The sequence below is a fragment of the Rutilus rutilus genome (genome assembly GCF_951802725.1).
Source record: "Rutilus rutilus genome assembly, chromosome: 10".
NCBI classification, from domain to species: domain Eukaryota; kingdom Metazoa; phylum Chordata; class Actinopteri; order Cypriniformes; family Leuciscidae; genus Rutilus; species Rutilus rutilus.
In genome coordinates this window covers 33,622,721-33,641,713 of record NC_140215.1, presented here as the reverse complement: position 1 = coordinate 33,641,713, position 18,993 = coordinate 33,622,721, and the positions used below count along the sequence as shown (strand labels likewise).

Below are 18,993 nucleotides of genomic sequence, written 5' to 3'. Positions count from 1 at the left end.
TGAACTCCAAACTGAATGTCAGAATGGGAAAGAAAGGTGATTTAAGCAATTTTGAGCGTGGCATGGTTGTTGGTGCCAGACGGGCCGGTCTGAGTATTTCACAATCTGCTCAGTTACTGGGATTTTCACGCACAACCATTTCTAGGGTTTACAAAGAATGGTGTGAAAAGGGAAAAACATCCAGTATGCGGCAGTCCTGTGGGCGAAAATGCCTTGTTGATGCTAGAGGTCAGAGGAGAATGGGCCGACTGATTCAAGCTGATAGAAGAGCAACTTTGACTGAAATAACCACTCGTTACAACCGAGGTATGCAGCAAAGCATTTGTGAAGCCACAACACGCACAACCTTGAAGCGGATGGGCTACAACAGCAGAAGACCCCACCGGGTACCACTCATCTCCACTACAAATAGGAAAAAGAGGCTACAATTTGCACGAGCTCACCAAAATTGGACAGTTGAAGACTGGAAAAATGTTGCCTGGTCTGATGAGTCTCGATTTCTGTTGAGACATTCAGATGGTAGAGTCAGAATTTGGCGTAAACAGAATGAGAACATGGATCCATCATGCCTTGTTACCACTGTGCAGGCTGGTGGTGGTGGTGTAATGGTGTGGGGGATGTTTTCTTGGCACACTTTAGGCCCCTTAGTGCCAATTGGGCATCGTTTAAATGCCACGGCCTACCTGAGCATTGTTTCTGACCATGTCCCTTTATGACCACCATGTACCCATCCTCTGATGGCTACTTCCAGCAGGATAATGCATCATGCCACAAAGCTCGAATCATTTTTGAAATTGGTTTCTTGAACATGACAATGAGTTCACTGTACTAAAATGGCCCCCACAGTCACCAGATCTCAACCCAATAGAGCATCTTTGGGATGTGGTGGAACGGGAGCTTCGTGCCCTGGATGTGCATCCCACAAATCTCCATCAAGTGCAAGATGCTATCCTATCAATATGGGCCAACATTTCTAAAGAATGCTTTCAGCACCTTGTTGAATCAATGCCACGTAGAATTAAGGCAGTTCTGAAGGCGAAAGGGGGTCAAACACAGTATTAGTATGGTGTTCCTAATAATCCTTTAGGTGAGTGTAGATACACTGTAATAATGAAACAAAACCACATGTAGCACGTGTGGAATTAATGTGGAAAAAAATACTCTGAACCCCAAGTGGATTTACACAAACTGAGAAAGTCAAAAAAGTAGGTTGTGCACATTGGTTTGTGCACACCTCTGTACATCTACCAATCACTACAGCATTCTGTTAGATTTATAAACACTTACATTGGTATAGATCAGGGATAGGAATGATACTGGATACTAGTCCAACCCTAATCAAACACACACCTGCCTGTCATTTTTAAGCAATCCTGAAGACATAGGTTAGATTTTTCAGGTGTAATCTTTTCTAATCATGTACATACACACCTTTGTGTACTTTCTTGTTCTTTAAAAAAAAAAAAAAAAAAAAAAAGGAAACCACACATTATCTTCTGCATCTCTATCTTCTGTTTCTTGCTGCAATGCCAGAATAAAATGGTCAGGTGGAATGTGCAGTACTAGACACTGTGTTCTTCCCTTCTGGACTCAAGCCAGACATTTCAAGCACTAACCCAATGGTCTCCAGTCCAGGGACCAGAGGCCGGATGTATAAACGTTGCAATGGCGCAATTTTCCTCACACATATCGGGATTTCTAAAAAAAGAAATTGAAATATAAAATTAAACAAAAGCATACATATATTCACATAATATATATAGGCCTACCAATATAACCTATGGTATATGCCCCCAGAGGGTAATAACTGTAAAATATAGCAATTACTGTGTCATGTTTGCTGTTTTCTTTTAATGGAGATTTTTAGCATTGCTCTTTCCCTTTTTTTTTAACATCTTTGAGAAAACAATCGCGTTTTTGACATTCAGTTATATTGATCCTCCCCGGCACCCGTCAGTCGCGTCTCCTCCGCATCCGCGCACCCGGAAACTGATCAGTGCAACAAAAGCATCGCTTTCTGCAGGCAATAAACACCACCAGGTCTGTTCACAACATGCTTTCAGATAGGAGAAAACATTTTAGCAGAATGTTTATAATACAAATCAACTGTTTATCCTTCAGTATGTCACTTTTAATGTGTTGGGTGTAGTCCAGCGGTAGGGTTTTACTGGGGCTGCTACTACTGTGAATCAGATGGCAGTAACACACATTAAAGTCCTCTGTTATATATATATATATATATATATATATATATATAACATGCATGCTGTAAGACTGTGTGGTTGTTGTTTTGTTGTTTCTGCTGTGAGAAGGCAGAAGTTAATCTCATTCAGATTAATCCGCTTTAAAATGGATTACAGTAAATGTTTATGTGCTCTCAGAATCAGAGAAGTGTACACAGACTTGAAATAGATTATTGGACTTTCAGTTTTGTAGTGCCTAAACAAACAATGATATTATTATCATCATTATTAATGCATATTATGATCCCATGAGTTGCTGAAAGATCGATCTGTGTCTCTGCTCTCTTTGCTATACTCTGATAATGCTGATAATGCTAGACTTGGACAGTTAATTTAAGCCTAAATTGCATAAATGCCATTGTATTGTATAAACACATTCACATGCATTGTCATTCAAAACATTAGATGTAGTGTTGTGAGATCTTGTCAGATGTAAGTGGAAAGAGGTTCACAGTTAATGTGATGAACTGACTAAATATATTCACTTAAATTCACAAAAACATCTGTTAAAGTCATTGCACAAGAATGAAATAAAGAACAATATAATTCTGCGAAAAGATCAGTATGTTTTGCCACTTTAGATCATACAGGAAGTTGGTTGAAAGAAGTGCTTCTGTTATGCTGAAATGACTAAAATGATCTTGTGTGACTCTGTTTTTAAAGTGTTGAGTTTAACAGTGGTTATATTGTGCTGTGAACTCCTCCTAAGATCACGAGTTGTGGCGTGATGTTTCTGTATCAGGACTCAGACATTGCTGGAGTCTCCAGTGGAAACTGGCCTGGTTACTGGACTAAACTAGTCCGTTTTAATGTGGTCATTTAGAGTGGTCTTTGAGATACACAGACACGACTCCTGAACTGATCCTGTACATCTGTGTGAAGAGCCTGAGACGAGACTGGGTGAAGGAAGGGTGTCTTCTTTCTTTCCCTCAGCGCCTTACGCTTTTCTCTTACTGTTTGCTGAGGATGTAAATAGAAATAAGTCACAGTGTAACAGTAATTCAGCAGGCAATTTTTTAAAGCCTACTATATCATATTTGATACACAATTCTAAAGCCTCTACATTAACATATATATAGGCTAGTTGATAATTCATACTTTTTATCAAGTATAACCGCCTCAGGTTGTTGTACGCTTGTCTTTTTGCCGTGAAATCTTATGACGTAGACAAAAGAATAACATTTATGTTGTTAGTAATATTGAAGATGAACATATATGATACCTCAGGCTTTTGAGGATTTATTTGTTCATCTCTCAGTCATCATTGTATTATATGTTTTGCCCCCACAATAAAAACTACAGAGCTTTGGTCATAAATCTAAGCACTTAAATATCATCTTACTAAGACATTATTTTAATAGCAGATATAGAGTGACGACTTGTATTTATATGCATTTTATGTAAGTAGCCTGCTTATGAAGATCTCATTGATTTACATTACAATCAGAATTTTACTTTTTGGCCATATAAATATCAGTAACAGCATAAAATTTCAATTTTGTGCCTCTGAATAAAATGTAGGCTAAGTGTTTTTTCCTCCTCGAGAATGAGCTTCATATTCTCACTGTATCAAACTATATTAGCCAAAAAAACCTTATGTGATCAAATATGATACTCAACAAAAACAGATATGCAAACTTTTTTTTTTTTATCTAAAGGTTAAATATAATTAAAAAATTAATAAAAAAAAGCTGAAACTGGCTATCTTTCCTTATCTTTTTGACATTGTCTCTCTAAATAATTTTTGATGTAATCATTTTGAATGCACATTATACAGAAAAACCTTGTATAACACATATATTCTGGCTTCCTGACATTAACTTTTCTTTGTGTGTGTGTGTTTTGTGAAGCATCATGTCGGATAAAAGTGAGTTGAAGGCTGAGCTTGAGCGAAAGAAACAGCGCTTGGCTCAGATAAGAGAGGAGAAGAAGAGAAAGGAGGAGGAACGCAAGAAAAAAGAGGTACGGACGTTTTACTTGCATTAAAGTGATAGTTCACCCAAAAATGAAAATTCTGTCATCATTTGCTCTCCCTCAAGTTGTTCCAAACCTGTATACATTTCTCTCGTCTCTTGAACACAAAAGAAGACATTTTGAAGAATGTCAGTAACCAGACAGTTGTTGGACCCCATTGACTTCTATAGTATGGAGAAAAAAACACCATGGAAGTCAATGGGGTACAACAACCGTTTGGTTACCCATATTCTTCAAAATATCTTCTTTTGTGTTCAGCATAAGATATAAATGTATACAGGTTCGAAACAACTTGAGGGAGAGTAAATGATGACAGAATTTTCATTTTTGGGTGAACTATCCCTTTAATACACCAGAATAAGTTCCACTTTATGTGCATTCATTCACACATGCCAGAGGTCCGTTGCTCTGAGATGTGTCTGTAAAACAGCTTGTCTTTAGTGTGCATGGTATGCTTTTATACTATACTGTGCACAACTGCGATAGAAACAATACTTGACATTTACACTGGTTAACATACGTCATGGTAATATGAAGCGATGAATCCACCAGGATCTTCAGCACTATCTGCATATTTTCAGGCACATTACACGAGTAAAAAAAGTTTTGATGGTGTTAGTTTGCAGTTATTGATGAACTTAAATTTCCCATAAAAGAAAGAGAAATGTTAGTTTGATTGTTTATCTTACTATAACTTTAACAGGGTTGAGCTTGATGAATGCCATCAACACTACAATTTGTGTCGAAATTGAGTAAATGCTGTAGGAGGGTTCCTGGCGGAAGTAAACCGGGTCAGATTGCTGGTTTTTGTTCTTTGGGAACAATAGAAAGTAAATTTTTTTGAATGAAGTGTTTGATCGAGTGTGTTTGTGTCAGGCTGAGCTGAAGAAGGAGGCCGTCCCGCAGCAGGATGATTCAGACCTGGAGAAGAAGCGCAGAGAGGCTGATGCTCTTCTGCAGAGTATGGGCATCACGTCAGACACACCTGCGGGTAGGACCGTTTCACATTTACCTGTCCTAAGATATCAAACTCTGAACGGTGAGACGACCCCTCCTGCAATGTTCAATAATAATAACATATGTTTGGTATATTATTAGGCCACAATTGATCCTACAAGTGCAGTCACATTATCGGAAATTTGGCAGAATTTTACGGGCAAAGCAAATCCATTGTCCATTATCAGTGGTTTAACAATGCATGAAGCACCACTTACTCATAGCTGACTTCTAAAGTCGGCAGCTTTATATTGTTCAGCGCAGCAAATTTAACAAACTTAAATCCAATGCGAAATCCATGTGTTTCGTCTTATGCATCCATCACGTGAACTTCCATATTACCTACATTTTTTTTTTCAAATATGAAGTTTTCACAGTGACGTTTTATTTTTTTACCCCTTACCCCAGTTTAACACCATAAAACTTAATAAATAAGTTGCGCAATATAAACTAATATTTCTAAAAATAAATATAAATAACACATGCACAGATCAATAAAGGGTTGGGTCAAAGAAATATATTGTTTAGACTTTGTAGAAATAGTAGGTAGCAGCACAGAGATATAGGACATATTTGGAAGTGTTCTTTCTCTTTTTGTTATACATTCTGAGTCAGAGAGATATAGGGACCCCAATTTTGTCACACATATTCCTATGAAGATGACTTCATTTCGGCCCCGGAATTATGCTGTGCATATTTAAATATTCAAAATCTGTCTCCGCAAGACTATGTGCACTTCATACAAATGAAGAAACCCAGTGTAGTGTGCTTCATTGATTGAACACAAGGGGGCAGAAGTGCACCGCAGTAGTTCTGATGGTGTCTCTCTGCAATTTCATCAAGCACTTACATTTTCTATATCTGAACTGTGTCATTTTTTAATTAAGAACATTGTTCAAGTGGAATAGAAACGTTGACAATCTTGGTCAAATGTTTGATGCTCTGGCTAATAATCATTTAACAGATATCTATATCCATTTTAAAATAATTCTGTTTGTAATTAGTTGATATTAATCCTTTTTTTGTGTGTGTAGTACTACATACATCCTCTAAAAATGGCCAAAACACCAGTTCATTAAAAGACATTGAGCAAAAATGTATTTTAATGAACTGAATCTGCAAAAATGCAGATGAAAGTATGTTTATCTCTTTTTCTCTTTCTTTAGTTCCTGCACCCGTGTCTCCCACGGCCAAATCTGTGGGAAGTCCAAGCGAGGCAGGGAGCCAAGACTCAGGAGAAGGAGCCACCGGACCAAGGTATTATCTCTCGCTCTCTCTCTGTATGTATATATATATATATCATACATGTGTCAGCGGAGAGGTGTGTGGCTTTAACATTGCATGAAGGACAAACCGTCAGGGAAAGGGTTGTTGTATTGTCATGTCTGTGCTGTGCAGGCCTGAGCCGGTTGGGAAAGGTCCTGCTGAATACATCTCTGTCATTAGCTGTTTTCATCTGTAACTTAAAAGAGATTTTACTGCTGGAAAACCCCTGAGAAGAGAGGAGGAAAACATGTTCTCCAACACCTAGTGCGCTGCCCATCTAGTCTGCGTTCGAGAGCACCACGGATGTGCTCTTAATGTAAAAGCTGTTCCAAAATGATGATGATGATGCGGCCTTCTAAGCCATATTCTAAAGGAGAATCGTATCTACAAAGAAGACTATCCCAGAATGCACTGCAAAAAGCTCCAATCAATGATAATTGTATGGAGGGCTGCACTGACGATGTGTTTTTGTAGGCCAATTTGAAAGTTTGCGAAAACAATTTTTTTGACAAACCAACAAAAGCTTATGATTTTTACATGTTTTGTTCATCACGATAATCTTCACAATTTACTTTTGTGAATTTTGAAACCTAAAAACAAACAGCAGAAGTAAAAAGCTAAATGTACGCTATAAACGAACTACACTGCGGTCACATCACATGACTTCAATGCCTCTGACATTAAGCTTAATAACTCTTTCAGTCTTTATTCTAAAAAACATTTTCCCTGAAAGTTTGAGTTATAATAGTTTGCAAGACCTCAATTATAAACAAACTGTGGTAAAGCTGTGAAAGCGACTAGTTAGTAGATGAGTTTATCTGTTCGGCTGATGACGTTTAATATCCCCGACAAGCTCGATAGTCCCTTTTAGACAGTTTTTAAGAATCACTTATTACTGATGCATTTTATGTCGTAGAATAAAACATGAAAATATCCTGAGCTTGTGGAAACCAAAGACCTTGTTTAACCAAAAACCTGTTAAAAAAAGTACAAATAATACATCATTCCTACATTACTTCAACAGAATAGTAAAAGCAGTTCAGTCTTATAATTTTTTTTTAACCCTTTGCCTATAGTGTTGCTCAGCCTTACATTATATCCGTTAGGAGACAGCTGTGAATTATCAGTACCAGATTCTAGTTTAGGGTTAAAAAAAATCTGGTTGTAAAACAATATTGCCATTTTATTATTGATAGTCAAAATAGAGGGGAAACTGGAACATATTCTGGAGTGTTAAAATGCGATCTCTATTCCCTGACGACACAGGCTAGAACCGAACACGCATTTCCCACAATGCTTTTCTGAGGCACATGAGCTAAGCACTACTAGGCCATGGCTCCAGCTAGTAAAACAATATGAATATATAAATGTTATAGATTTTTATGCTGGAATAAGACCTGTGGGAGCAGTGAAGAGCTGCCGTGGAGAGTGTTTAACCCCTGATTACAGCAGAAGCTCTCTCACACACACACACACACACACACACACACACACAGAGATGCCCCCGGGGCTCCGTGTCCACTCATATCCCGCACCACTTCACCACTTCCTACACACATGCAGGTCATGTTACCGACTGCACACACACATTCTCCCTCATCACAGTCACACTCCGTCTGATGCACTCATGACCACACACAGCCTCGGGTTGTGCTTCCGCTGATGTGGGTCGGTTTAGTGTCAGGATCTGTTAGGATTTCATTGCCCTTTTAAAGTCAGAATGAAATAAAAATGAACCCTATTTATTTTCTAAATGCATATTATAGATATGCATTTATTGTGAACCAGTCATTGATACCTGTTTTTTTTTTTTTTTTACATTTACTTACTGACCTCATAATGTTTCATCAAAATGCCATGACCGGACCTTCCAGTAAAAACAACTGACTTCTCTCTGGTGATGAATGCAGGATTTCTCCAATCATTAAGGCCCTGTTTACAGCTGCTATTAAGATGTGTTTTGGTCAATCGGATCACAAGTGGACGACGCTAAATACAGGAGTAAACGGGGACTAAAACATTTTAAGCTTGTCCACCGAAAACACATTTGACCGGATTGCTTTCGTAGTGTAAACACTCATGTGGTTGACATTATGGGAAGAGCTCTAGACAGACAGGATTTAAACTTTGTCGGCTGAAGACCCGAGTTTGGTTTGAAGATGAAAAACGTAGCAAGCACAATGTTCTCTCACCATTCCTGATTTCTAACACACACTCACAGCGTTCGGCTGGTCTTGAGCAGAAACTAAAGCTGATGCTCTCCGTGTGTTTTTCCATCGTCTCTGGTTGTGTTCATATGTAAATTACGTGAGCTTATTTCATCATATATAAATATGTGCTGTGTTCTTTGTTCTCAATAACAAAATAAACACACAACAAAATTACAGCGGTGAGAAAACAGCAGTTAAAGTCTTTTTTTGGCTTTTAGTATGAATATGTGGTTAGCCTACTGTTATCTATAAGCTAGTGTGCTCCAAAACAATGACAACATTTACATTTAGAAGATATAAGCGTTCAAAACGTACAGTCTCTCACTTTCGCCCCTATGCATCAAAGATTTTGATGACATCACTCTGCACTTCAGCTTCTCATCAGATTTTCTGTCCAATCAAATGCTCTCTAGAATCTGAAGCCCCGCCCCCTACATTATAAATAGATGCTGCAGCTAAAATCGGTCACTTGTTCACACATTTACTATTTTCTACATGGTGAATGGCACATAGTTCACTATATTGGGGATAGGGAATGATTCAGACAGTGCAAATATGCTTTCCATTGGGGCGAATGAAGTCTGGTTTCACGTTAGTGTCACTTGAACACAGTCCAGAGACACGACAGCACAGAGCGGATCATATGAGCGAGTCCCGCGGACCAGAAAACGTATCGGACCCATTTGAATTCTGCACTGAATGCTGTATTTTAAAGCGATGGAGGAGATTAGGAGGAGAAACGGTTCGAGATTAGGAGGAAACTGCGGGTTTACCGAGCTCAACGGCTCCGGCCGAGATGTGATATAAACTAAACGCTATTGGCTATTTAAAAAAGGGGAGGAGCTGTTGGATATGTCCCGCCCTGTCTTCCTGTTACAGTGGAAATTACGTCACCACATTGAATAATGCTGCGTGTTTCAAGGCACTTAAGTGGGCCTTTAACCCTCTGGGGACCAAGCTGTTTTGGGGGTCCTTGAGATGTTCTGACATGCCTTGACATTTGTGCTTTTTTCAGTTATTTATGAACATGTTAATGGAAAAGGTGTAAATTCACTCTATATAGCACAAACAGGGCTACCATAATATGCGAGCAACGTGTATGTAGATGTTTGTATTTTTAAGAGAATAATGTTTATGCGTGGTTATTGGAAAAAATTAAAATGAAAGTTGCTGAATTAAGACCACAAAACACATATTAAATATGTGTCCACAAGACTTTTGACTAATGGATGTTGTCCCTTTGAGTTCTAGCTTCAAAATTATGTGAAAATAGTCTTGCTTTATCGTTCACAAAAAAAAAATACATTGATTTAAATGGTGTAAAACAGGTTTTGCTTGGAAAGCCAATATGCGAGGGGGAGGAGTAGTTTGCACCTTAGATTACAATGTCCCACCCACTCTGCATAATGACTCTGCATAATTAGCCATTCATTCAGGTGTGACACTGACTGAGCCACAATGCAAGGACAAAAGATGTATTTAGAAGAAGACTTATATTGACCATTTAAGATTTCGCTTACATCTCTCTTGTAAATATGTTTTGTTATTTTATAAAAAATGTTAATTTAACAATAATAACAATTATTACAATTTCAACTATATTTCAAGTGTACTCTTTCTTTGTAAAAAAGAAAAAGAAAAAAGATTATAGGCCTACATTTTATCATATGTATTCATTAGTTTGAATATAGCCAACATTGGAACATCTAACATCTTAGTCTATGACTTTATTTTTGACAAAAATAATATATATATATATATATATATATATATATATATATATATAACGTTAGATATGAGCAGAAATTGCTAAACAAAAGCTTATTTGATGTGGCAGTATATTCTACAGTAGCCTAAAAACTGTACCCAAATCTAGTCAACAAGTGAGTGACTGTAACGTTGTTTTTATGATATATTAGGGCATATAAATGCTAATTTGCAGTTTAATACGTTGCTTATACAAATACATTTTATTTCAACATATTCCAGTCGATTTTTACTCATCTCAGTAGGCTATAGCAAAGCAGTTTATTTTCACGCACAGACGCGCGATTCATATTTAGGCTAAACAGTCTTTACAAATATGTACCCTTCATTCAGCTCACAGAAACGCAAGTCATATTATAGAAATGCAATTCATCTTTTTGCGGTTTGCATAAGCCTACACTAACGTTATTCCATAACGTTATTCCACACTTGAGAAAAGAAAACAGCCTACCTCACTCCTCAGCGGGATCTGCTCCTCATATCAGGAGATATTGCTCCTCATATCAGCACTGTTCTGAGGAAACTTTTCTCCATAAGGTAGGCTATATTATGCCTCACTCGCGGCGCTTTGTTTACAGCTGATGTGGGGGCGTTTCACAGACTGAAATGGTTCTCAGAATTTGCATTTGAATAGCGCGCGCTCTCCGGGGAGTGGTCGAATTACTTTTGAATGGCTCGTAATGAGCTCGACTGGAGTCGCTCTCTTTTTATACAGATTACAGAAGCTAAGAATATTTGTTTTTTATATAAATTACTTCATTTAAAAGATGCGATCTCAAGCTTTATGCCCGTGGGTCTGTTTGCCTGTTTGACTGAATTTTCGCGGAGTTATAGATCATTTTCGAACGCGTTTCAAATGGGAGTTTACTGACAGAGAGAAGGCATAAATCGCATCGTGTTAATTTTTCTTTATTTGTCAAAAAGCAAAACACTTTATTTTTATTGTGAGTATACAGAAAAAAAATAGAAACTGAACAGGATCGATTGATGTATTACACGAAAATGAAAGATCAAAATTAACAGAGCATTTAGTGTTTATTTTCATTGCTAAAAAAAAAAACCGAGCAAAACGCGCGGGCGCGTTTTTGGTCCCCAGAGGGTTAATAAAGCATCTCAACATAGCGATGTGGAAATGTTTGCACCAGCTCTACAATTCAGCACTCCAGTCACGTCACGATTATTTAAACAATAGATTTCTTGGTAGCACTTTATTTTACAGTTCTGTTCCCCATGTACAAACTATGTACATCTTATAGTAATTGCAATAACTGGGTAATAAGTAGGTACTAACCCTGAACCTACCACTAAACCTAACCTTAACCCATGTATTTACCATATATTACCCAGTACTTTCTTAGGGAAGTACATGTAAGTGCACGTACTAAAAAATAAAGTGCAACTGATTGCTTTAAAGGTATAGCGGAGGATTTTCCCGAATTTTAGAAAAGAACCGCCCTCTCCACTTTTTGAAAAAATGCACATGCGCAACCCTCTACCTGCTCCCGAGAGGGAACGCCTATTAAACGTGTGCACGAGAGAGCATGCACGAGCCTAGTGCGTGACTTGTGCCAGGGCTAGCATCGCTAATCAAAGCTTACATTAACTTTTACTAGCAGTGATTTTAAACGGATTTCTCCAAATAGCATGCCAAACTTTACCTGTCGAGTAGAAACTTCGCGACTGAGGCGTCAGTGGGAAGCCCAACCTGTGCTTTTAGCGCACGCCAGCGTGTGAAATATTCTCCCAAAAACACTCTGGTCTTGTTTCTTTCTTCAGAGGCCTTTCTCTTCTTGTCATACAATTCGTAGACACTTTTTCTCTTGCGACCCTCAGACATTTTGAAAAAAACCCGGTGAGAACGGCGAGCTTCAATGAATGGCTGAAACCGTAGCTCACCACACATATACACCTGAAAGTGCGCATGTGCAGAAAGCGAAAACTACCTAGGGACGAGCACGTACGACGGCCTTACGTAAACATATCACCAGAATGATTGACAACTAGGAGGACCAATAGTCTTGATGATCCACCCGGAAAAAGAAAATCCTCCACTATACCTTTAAAGTGTCTCTTTCAATTAGAATAACAACTTCAATTCCTGCTATAAAGCACCTCTCCAGTGCCGTTCACGTTTTTACTCACGTTTGACCTCGGCGGACTGAACAGAAGAAGTTAACCAGAGAAGATTTACACGTCAAAGAAGGCGGAGCCTCAGAGCCACGCTACCTGTCACATCATCGCCACGGACTAACGGTGTTTATCAGCTGGAGCAAACTTTTCTGTAAAGTTCACTTTGGCTGTTTCAAACTCCAGAAGCGAACGCCGAAGAAAGTTAGTTCTGGCCTGATTTTGTCCGAAATGACGTCACGCCAGTTCGGTTTCCAATTTCACTTGAAGATTATCGGGGCCTTAAAGGAGTGGAGAAATCACAATACAATGTCTTTTTCTATCAAAAATGGCCTAAAATAATCTGTAGATTTGCATCAGTCTGTTGTTTTGAGAGATGAAGGCTATTTCATGCCCCACTGTCTTAATAGAAGACTTCAGTTTCAGACCCTGCGCTGGTGCTCAGCAAGAAGCTTCATCGAACACCACACATTATACACCAGCTGCATTCACAGTCAAGAGAATGTTCATCAATAGCTATAGAATAGTTTTATAAAACAATTTTTGTATCTTTCATCATAATGTAAACACCTCTTGTGCTACTTTCCTTTTTGACTTATTTTTAACTCAGAGGGAAAAAGGTGGCAGATTTCATTTCACGTTGACTTTAAAATGACCCATACTTAGAAGTTAGAGGTCTCAGACCCCTACAAATAACCAATTGTGACAACCCCAAATCTGCACTCGCATTTTTCACCTCCTGTGTAGACCTTACCTAAGACAATTATTCAGGTGACAGACAGCTTTTTGGCCGAACATTGCACCAATTTAGTGTCCAAATAATATGCACTGTATCTGGTCACATAAAAAAACATGATTTTGATGGCATTTCTAGTATTTACTTAAAATTCTCGTATTTATGGTACATCTATGATGGTGTCATTTAATGTATATGGGATTTTATTATGTACTGGAGGAGTCTGGTTTGTCTCCTGGACATCAGAACAGATGATTCCCTTTAGAAACATAGCACTACATGGACATCTGGTTCTGTTTCTATGTTTGTGGTGTGTGTGTGTGTGTGTGTAAGCTTTTCTGCTTGTCTCTTAACTGCTCTGAAGTGTCGTAACATTGTGTTTTTAGCCAACTTTCATATAACAACCTCTCTCTGTCTGTGTCTGTGTCTGTAACCCTGTCCCGTGGCTCTGACACTAACAGGACTCTGCACTGGGACTGTGACCCCTCTACTCTTCTGCTTCACTCTGAGCTGGGGTACTGCACACTTTCTGCTCTTTCTCCTTCACTCTTTCAGACCTGTAGAGGAGTCATGAGTGGCATATGATCGAGAGCGAGATGTTTTAAATGCCACACAGATGTGGATGTAAATGTAACCAGACTTATAAAGCGAGCACGGTGATGTCCAGAGGACATGTAGGGACTGTTTACACCTGTATGAACATCTGGGAGTGATTCTGGGAGTTTGGTGCATGTTGACTCTACATGTCAATAGTTTGGACACACTTATTTAGTATTTATTCATTAATGTTAATATTTTTACCCCCGGTTTCACAGACATGGGTTAAGCCTAGTCCCAGACTAAAATGTATGTTTGAGCTGTTAATTTATGTATTTAAAGCAAGCTTTTCCAACAGTATTGAAGGAGTTCCCAAGTGCACTGTTGGCAACTTTTCCTTCACAACCCGGTCTAACTTTTCCATTAAAATTAATTAATTAATTAAAAATGTAATATGGTTTTTGCTTTTGTATGAAATTCATTTATAGGCTGGTTATATTTATGTACAAAGGTAATTTTTAGGCATTTAACTATAAGCCTTTTAAGATCATGAGTAACAAATTTAAGTCAAGTGTGTCCAAATTTTTCATATTTCTTTCATGTCAGAATGTTACATGGATTTCTAGTCCCCTATAAATGTGTGTAGGGGTGATTGGATCACAATGCTTTTCTTAGGCCCTGTTTACACCTGTTATAGTCGATCACAAGTAGACGAGGGAGACACATTCCCGTTCACACCTGGTGTTTTAATACGTCTCTTTTGTCCACTTTCAACCACTTCTGTCCTGATTTCTTCGAGGGGAGGGTCTATGTCTATGGGGGGGGTAAATGTAATTTTTTTTTTTTTACTTTTGATCTATTGGACAAAATAAGCTTGTGTAATTTACATATGAATGCACACGGAGACGATGGAAAAACATATGTAGAGCATCAGCTTCAGTTTCTGCTCAGTCACAAGACCAGCCGAACGCTGTGAGTGTGTGTTAGAAATCAGGAATGGTGAGAGAACATTGTGCTTGGTATGTTTTTCATCTTCAAACCAAACTCGGGTCTTCAGCCGACAAAGTTTAAATCCCGTCTGGCTAGAGCTCTTCCCATAATGTTACTCATTAGATCAGTAGACGGTGTTTTGTGGCTGTTTGAACACATTCACTACATGAGTGTTTACACTACGAAAGCAATCCGGTCAAATGTGTTTTCAACAACCTCTGGAAGTGGTCAAAAGTGGACAATCACACCCTGTTTACTCCTGTATTTAGCGTCGTCCACTCGTGATCCGATCGACCAAAACGCATCATAATACCAGGTGTAAACAGGGCTGTGATTAGTGCTATTCACTTATGATCAGATCAGCTGAGAGGGCTGTAACTAGGTGTAAATGAGGCTTTAAAGGATGAATTAGCTGAATTTTAACAATATTTTGTATTGTTACAATGTCGGTAGTTGTAAAAATACACCCGAAATTGGACTTTTATTAAAACTACTGATTGAACTTCTGCAATTTTGTATTCCTCCCTACGGACAATCGGATCAACAGAAGGGTGGCGCCAAAATCAAAAGTGCATTATGAGTGTTTTTGGCAAAAGGGAACAGGCCTTTTTATCTGTTTTCTCTAGCAATGTAGCATCAAGTAAAAAAAAAAAAAGCCTTTCTACTACATAGACAGCAGCATTTTATTAAAAGGCTGTGTGAATTTGTATATGTTTGAGCAGTGTGTGCACAGTTCCTCTGTATGATTTGTGTGTTTGTGCGCTCTCCCAGACGTGGTCCTCTGAAGTTGGCGATGGTGAAGACGACCCACGTGGATTTCCCGCCTAAAGAGGTGGTGTCCTACACCAAGGAGACGCAGACGCCCACCACCACACAGCAGAAAGAGGGTAAGCTGTGATCATGCAGGAATTAAGACTAATACCATTCAAAACATTTTTTTTTTTTATGTTATATGCCAGTAAACAAAGCAATTTCTGATATTGTTATATATTTAGTGTCCTTGTTGCATGTTACATGTACTTACCATAGTAATAACAGTAAATTATGCATAATTACATAATGCAACTAATCCTAAACCAAACCCTAACCCTATAGTAAGTACATGTAGTTAATTATTATTACTCAGTACTTAAATATATAATTACACTGTAACAATGATGAGTAATTTAATAATCATTCTAATTCTGTGTGAATAGTGAAGTGTAAACTACAACTATAGCGATAACGACACAGAGGAACAATATCGTTGGAATCACTTTCAAAATGATATTTTCCAGCTGATAAAAATATTGACAGCCAATCTGAATCCACCCAACTTTAAAGAGCTTGTGCATTTGAAATGGCAGACAACAAAACTACTCTGCTCTGCTCTGATTGGTCAGATGACCCAGTCAGTTGTGATTGGTCAACTCCGCTCTGATTGGTCAGATGACCCAGTCTGTTGTGATTGCTCTGCTCTGCTCTGATTGGTCAGATAACCCAGTCTGTTGTGATTGGTCTACTCTGCTCTGATTGGTCAGATGACCCAGTATGTTGTGATTGGTCAACTCCGCTCTGATTGGTCAGATGACCCAGTCTGTTGTGATTGCTCTGCTCTGCTCTGATTGGTCAGATAACCCAGTCTGTTGTGATTGGTCTACTCTGCTCTGATTGGTCAGATGACCCAGTCAGTTGTGATTGGTCAACTCCGCTCTGATTGGTCAGATGACCCAGTCTGTTGTGATTGCTCTGCTCTGCTCTGATTGGTCAGATAACCCAGTCTGTTGTGATTGGTCTACTCTGCTCTGATTGGTCAGATGACCCAGTATGTTGTGATTGGTCTGCTCTGCTCTGATTGGTCAGATAACCCAGTCTGTTGTGATTGGTCTACTCTGCTCTGATTGGTCAGATGACCCAGTATGTTGTGATTGGTCTGCTCTGCTCTGATTGGTCAGATAACCCAGTCTGTTGTGATTGGTCTACTCCGCCCTGATTGGTCAACCACTTACAGTGTGTCGGAAACGAAATGTCCATTATCTGAATTTCAGCTCCGGATCTTCCTCAGCACTTGATACATAGTGATGCAAACAGTAATGATGGCATTGGTTTTTCCGGGTTTTTTTTCTCTCGCAAGTCCTCATCCTTTTGAAAGTGCATCAAAGTGCACAGCTGCTTCCACAGCGCAGAAAACAGCGTCTTCTCGACATGATCAACACGAATCAAACTCTTCCAGTCTCAGCTACAACTACAGTGTTTGAGGCTCAAAGTAAATGTTGTTCCTGGGCATCCAATGAAGATCTTATGCAAATGTGTTACAAACCTACGTAAGAAGTAAGGCCGGAATCACTGACGACTCGTTTCAGGCAGTTCAGAATGTTTTCTTCTTCTTTTGGGAGTCAGTTACTCCATTTATCTGTACTTTGATCTTGGCAGACCTTTTACATTCACAAACAGCTATAGTACACGCTATATGAAAGGTAAAATGTGAAAGAGCATAATGGGGCACTTTAATGCTCCAAGTGAACATAGTAATTGGCCAACGCTGATAATCTCAAAACGGCATTAGTCTATCACTAATGTAGAGTATAGATCACAAACAGTATAGTATATTTCCTTTAAAATCTGTTATAGAAATCAACAAATAAACTAATGCCAATAATCAAAATCCAGTAGTTAATAAAGAATAAAGCAGTATTGGTTTTAGTTATAGTTTATGATTGTGGACTAGTATATTGTGCATCTCTATTTTGGATCTTCTCTTTTACCCAGAATTCTTTTTGGTTACTAATGAAACATGTCCTAGAAACAAGTAGAACCTGATTATATAATGCTGAGGATGCAGATCATGGTCAACCCCAAACATCACACAGCGTGATTGACACATGTCAGTCATAGGAGGAGGCTGCTGAGTGGCACTGCATTTGCACCCAGAGTTAGAGCGCAAGCCTCTGATCTGAGAGCTATTCAGATGTGTGTGTGTGAGAGAGAGAGAGACATCAGAAGTGTGTGACCCTTTTTGGAAATGATCTGACCATAGTGAACATGGAGATGAAAGCTGAGGGAAAATTGCAGAGACTCGAGAAACATAAGACGTCAAGGCAAGATTAAACACACACACACACACACACACACACACACACACACACACACACACACACACACACACACACACACACACACACACACATCCGTTTACAGAGACAGCGAGAGGGGGCACAGGAAATGAGCTGTAGGTTAGTGGAGATATTGGAGTGTGTGTGTGTGTGTGTCCAAAGGCAGGTCAGGATTTGTGTAATTGCAGTTGTGCCCTTTCATGTGGCCGTTCCTGCATGTGTGTGACCGACCCACTCATGACAAATACAAAAGATCACTGCTTTGCCGTGTGTGTGTGTGTGTGTGTGTGTCTTTGAGATGTTTATTCTGTTGATGTTTTTTCAGGAGATAATGAAAGAACATTTTAATGAAAGCCGTTTAAGGGATCTATTTTTAGGGATATCATGACTATATAATTATTGGACAATTATATTGCCATTTGTCTGATTAGGCTGATAATTGTTGCAGATATTATCAGGGATAATTTTAGATTTTTTACTATTCTTACAGTAAACTTTATATTACAGAATACTTTAGAAGTTTAATCTTTTTAATTGGAAGCACTTATTACATTTTTTTTAACTAAAACAAAATAAAAATAAATAATTGAATAAATTAACCCTAAATAGCAATATATAAAAAAAAAACTAACAAAATAACAAGATACATAAAACAATTCTAAAAATTAAACAAAAAATATAAAAATCAAAGGTAAAACTGAAATAACACTTTGTATAACAGCTTTGAGACAGATAATGTAATATATGTGAGAAATGTCAAAAGTGAGAGTAAAGACAGCACAATTGTTTTCTACATTGATAATAATAAGAAATTAAGGATCATGTGACACTTAAGACTGGAGGAATTATGCTTTGAAAATTCAGCTTTGATCACAGGAATTACATTTTAAAATACATTCAAATAGAAAACAGTTATTTTGAATTGTAACATATTTCGTACTGTTTTTTACTGTGCATTTATTTGTTCATAACATTGAACAAATGAGTTGCTCATTAACATTTAAAGAGACATGCACCGAAACGGGTCTGTTTTTTTCAGCTGTTTTTGAGGAGGT

At 38.3% G+C, this 18,993-nt stretch overlaps 1 protein-coding gene across 1 annotated transcript in view; it reads left to right on the top strand.

The window, feature by feature from the left end:
- Positions 1-1,949: 1,949 nt before the first annotated feature.
- Positions 1,950-18,993, top strand: part of dync1i2a (dynein, cytoplasmic 1, intermediate chain 2a) — a 42,298-nt gene continuing 25,254 nt past the window's right edge. Inside the window, exons 1-5 of the mRNA XM_084420757.1 lie at positions 1,950-2,040; positions 4,094-4,205; positions 5,094-5,208; positions 6,380-6,470; positions 15,618-15,733. Coding sequence (XP_084276883.1) covers positions 4,098-4,205; positions 5,094-5,208; positions 6,380-6,470; positions 15,618-15,733 — 430 coding nt within the window. The 5' untranslated portion in view covers positions 1,950-2,040; positions 4,094-4,097. The remainder of the gene's footprint in view (positions 2,041-4,093; positions 4,206-5,093; positions 5,209-6,379; positions 6,471-15,617; positions 15,734-18,993) is intronic.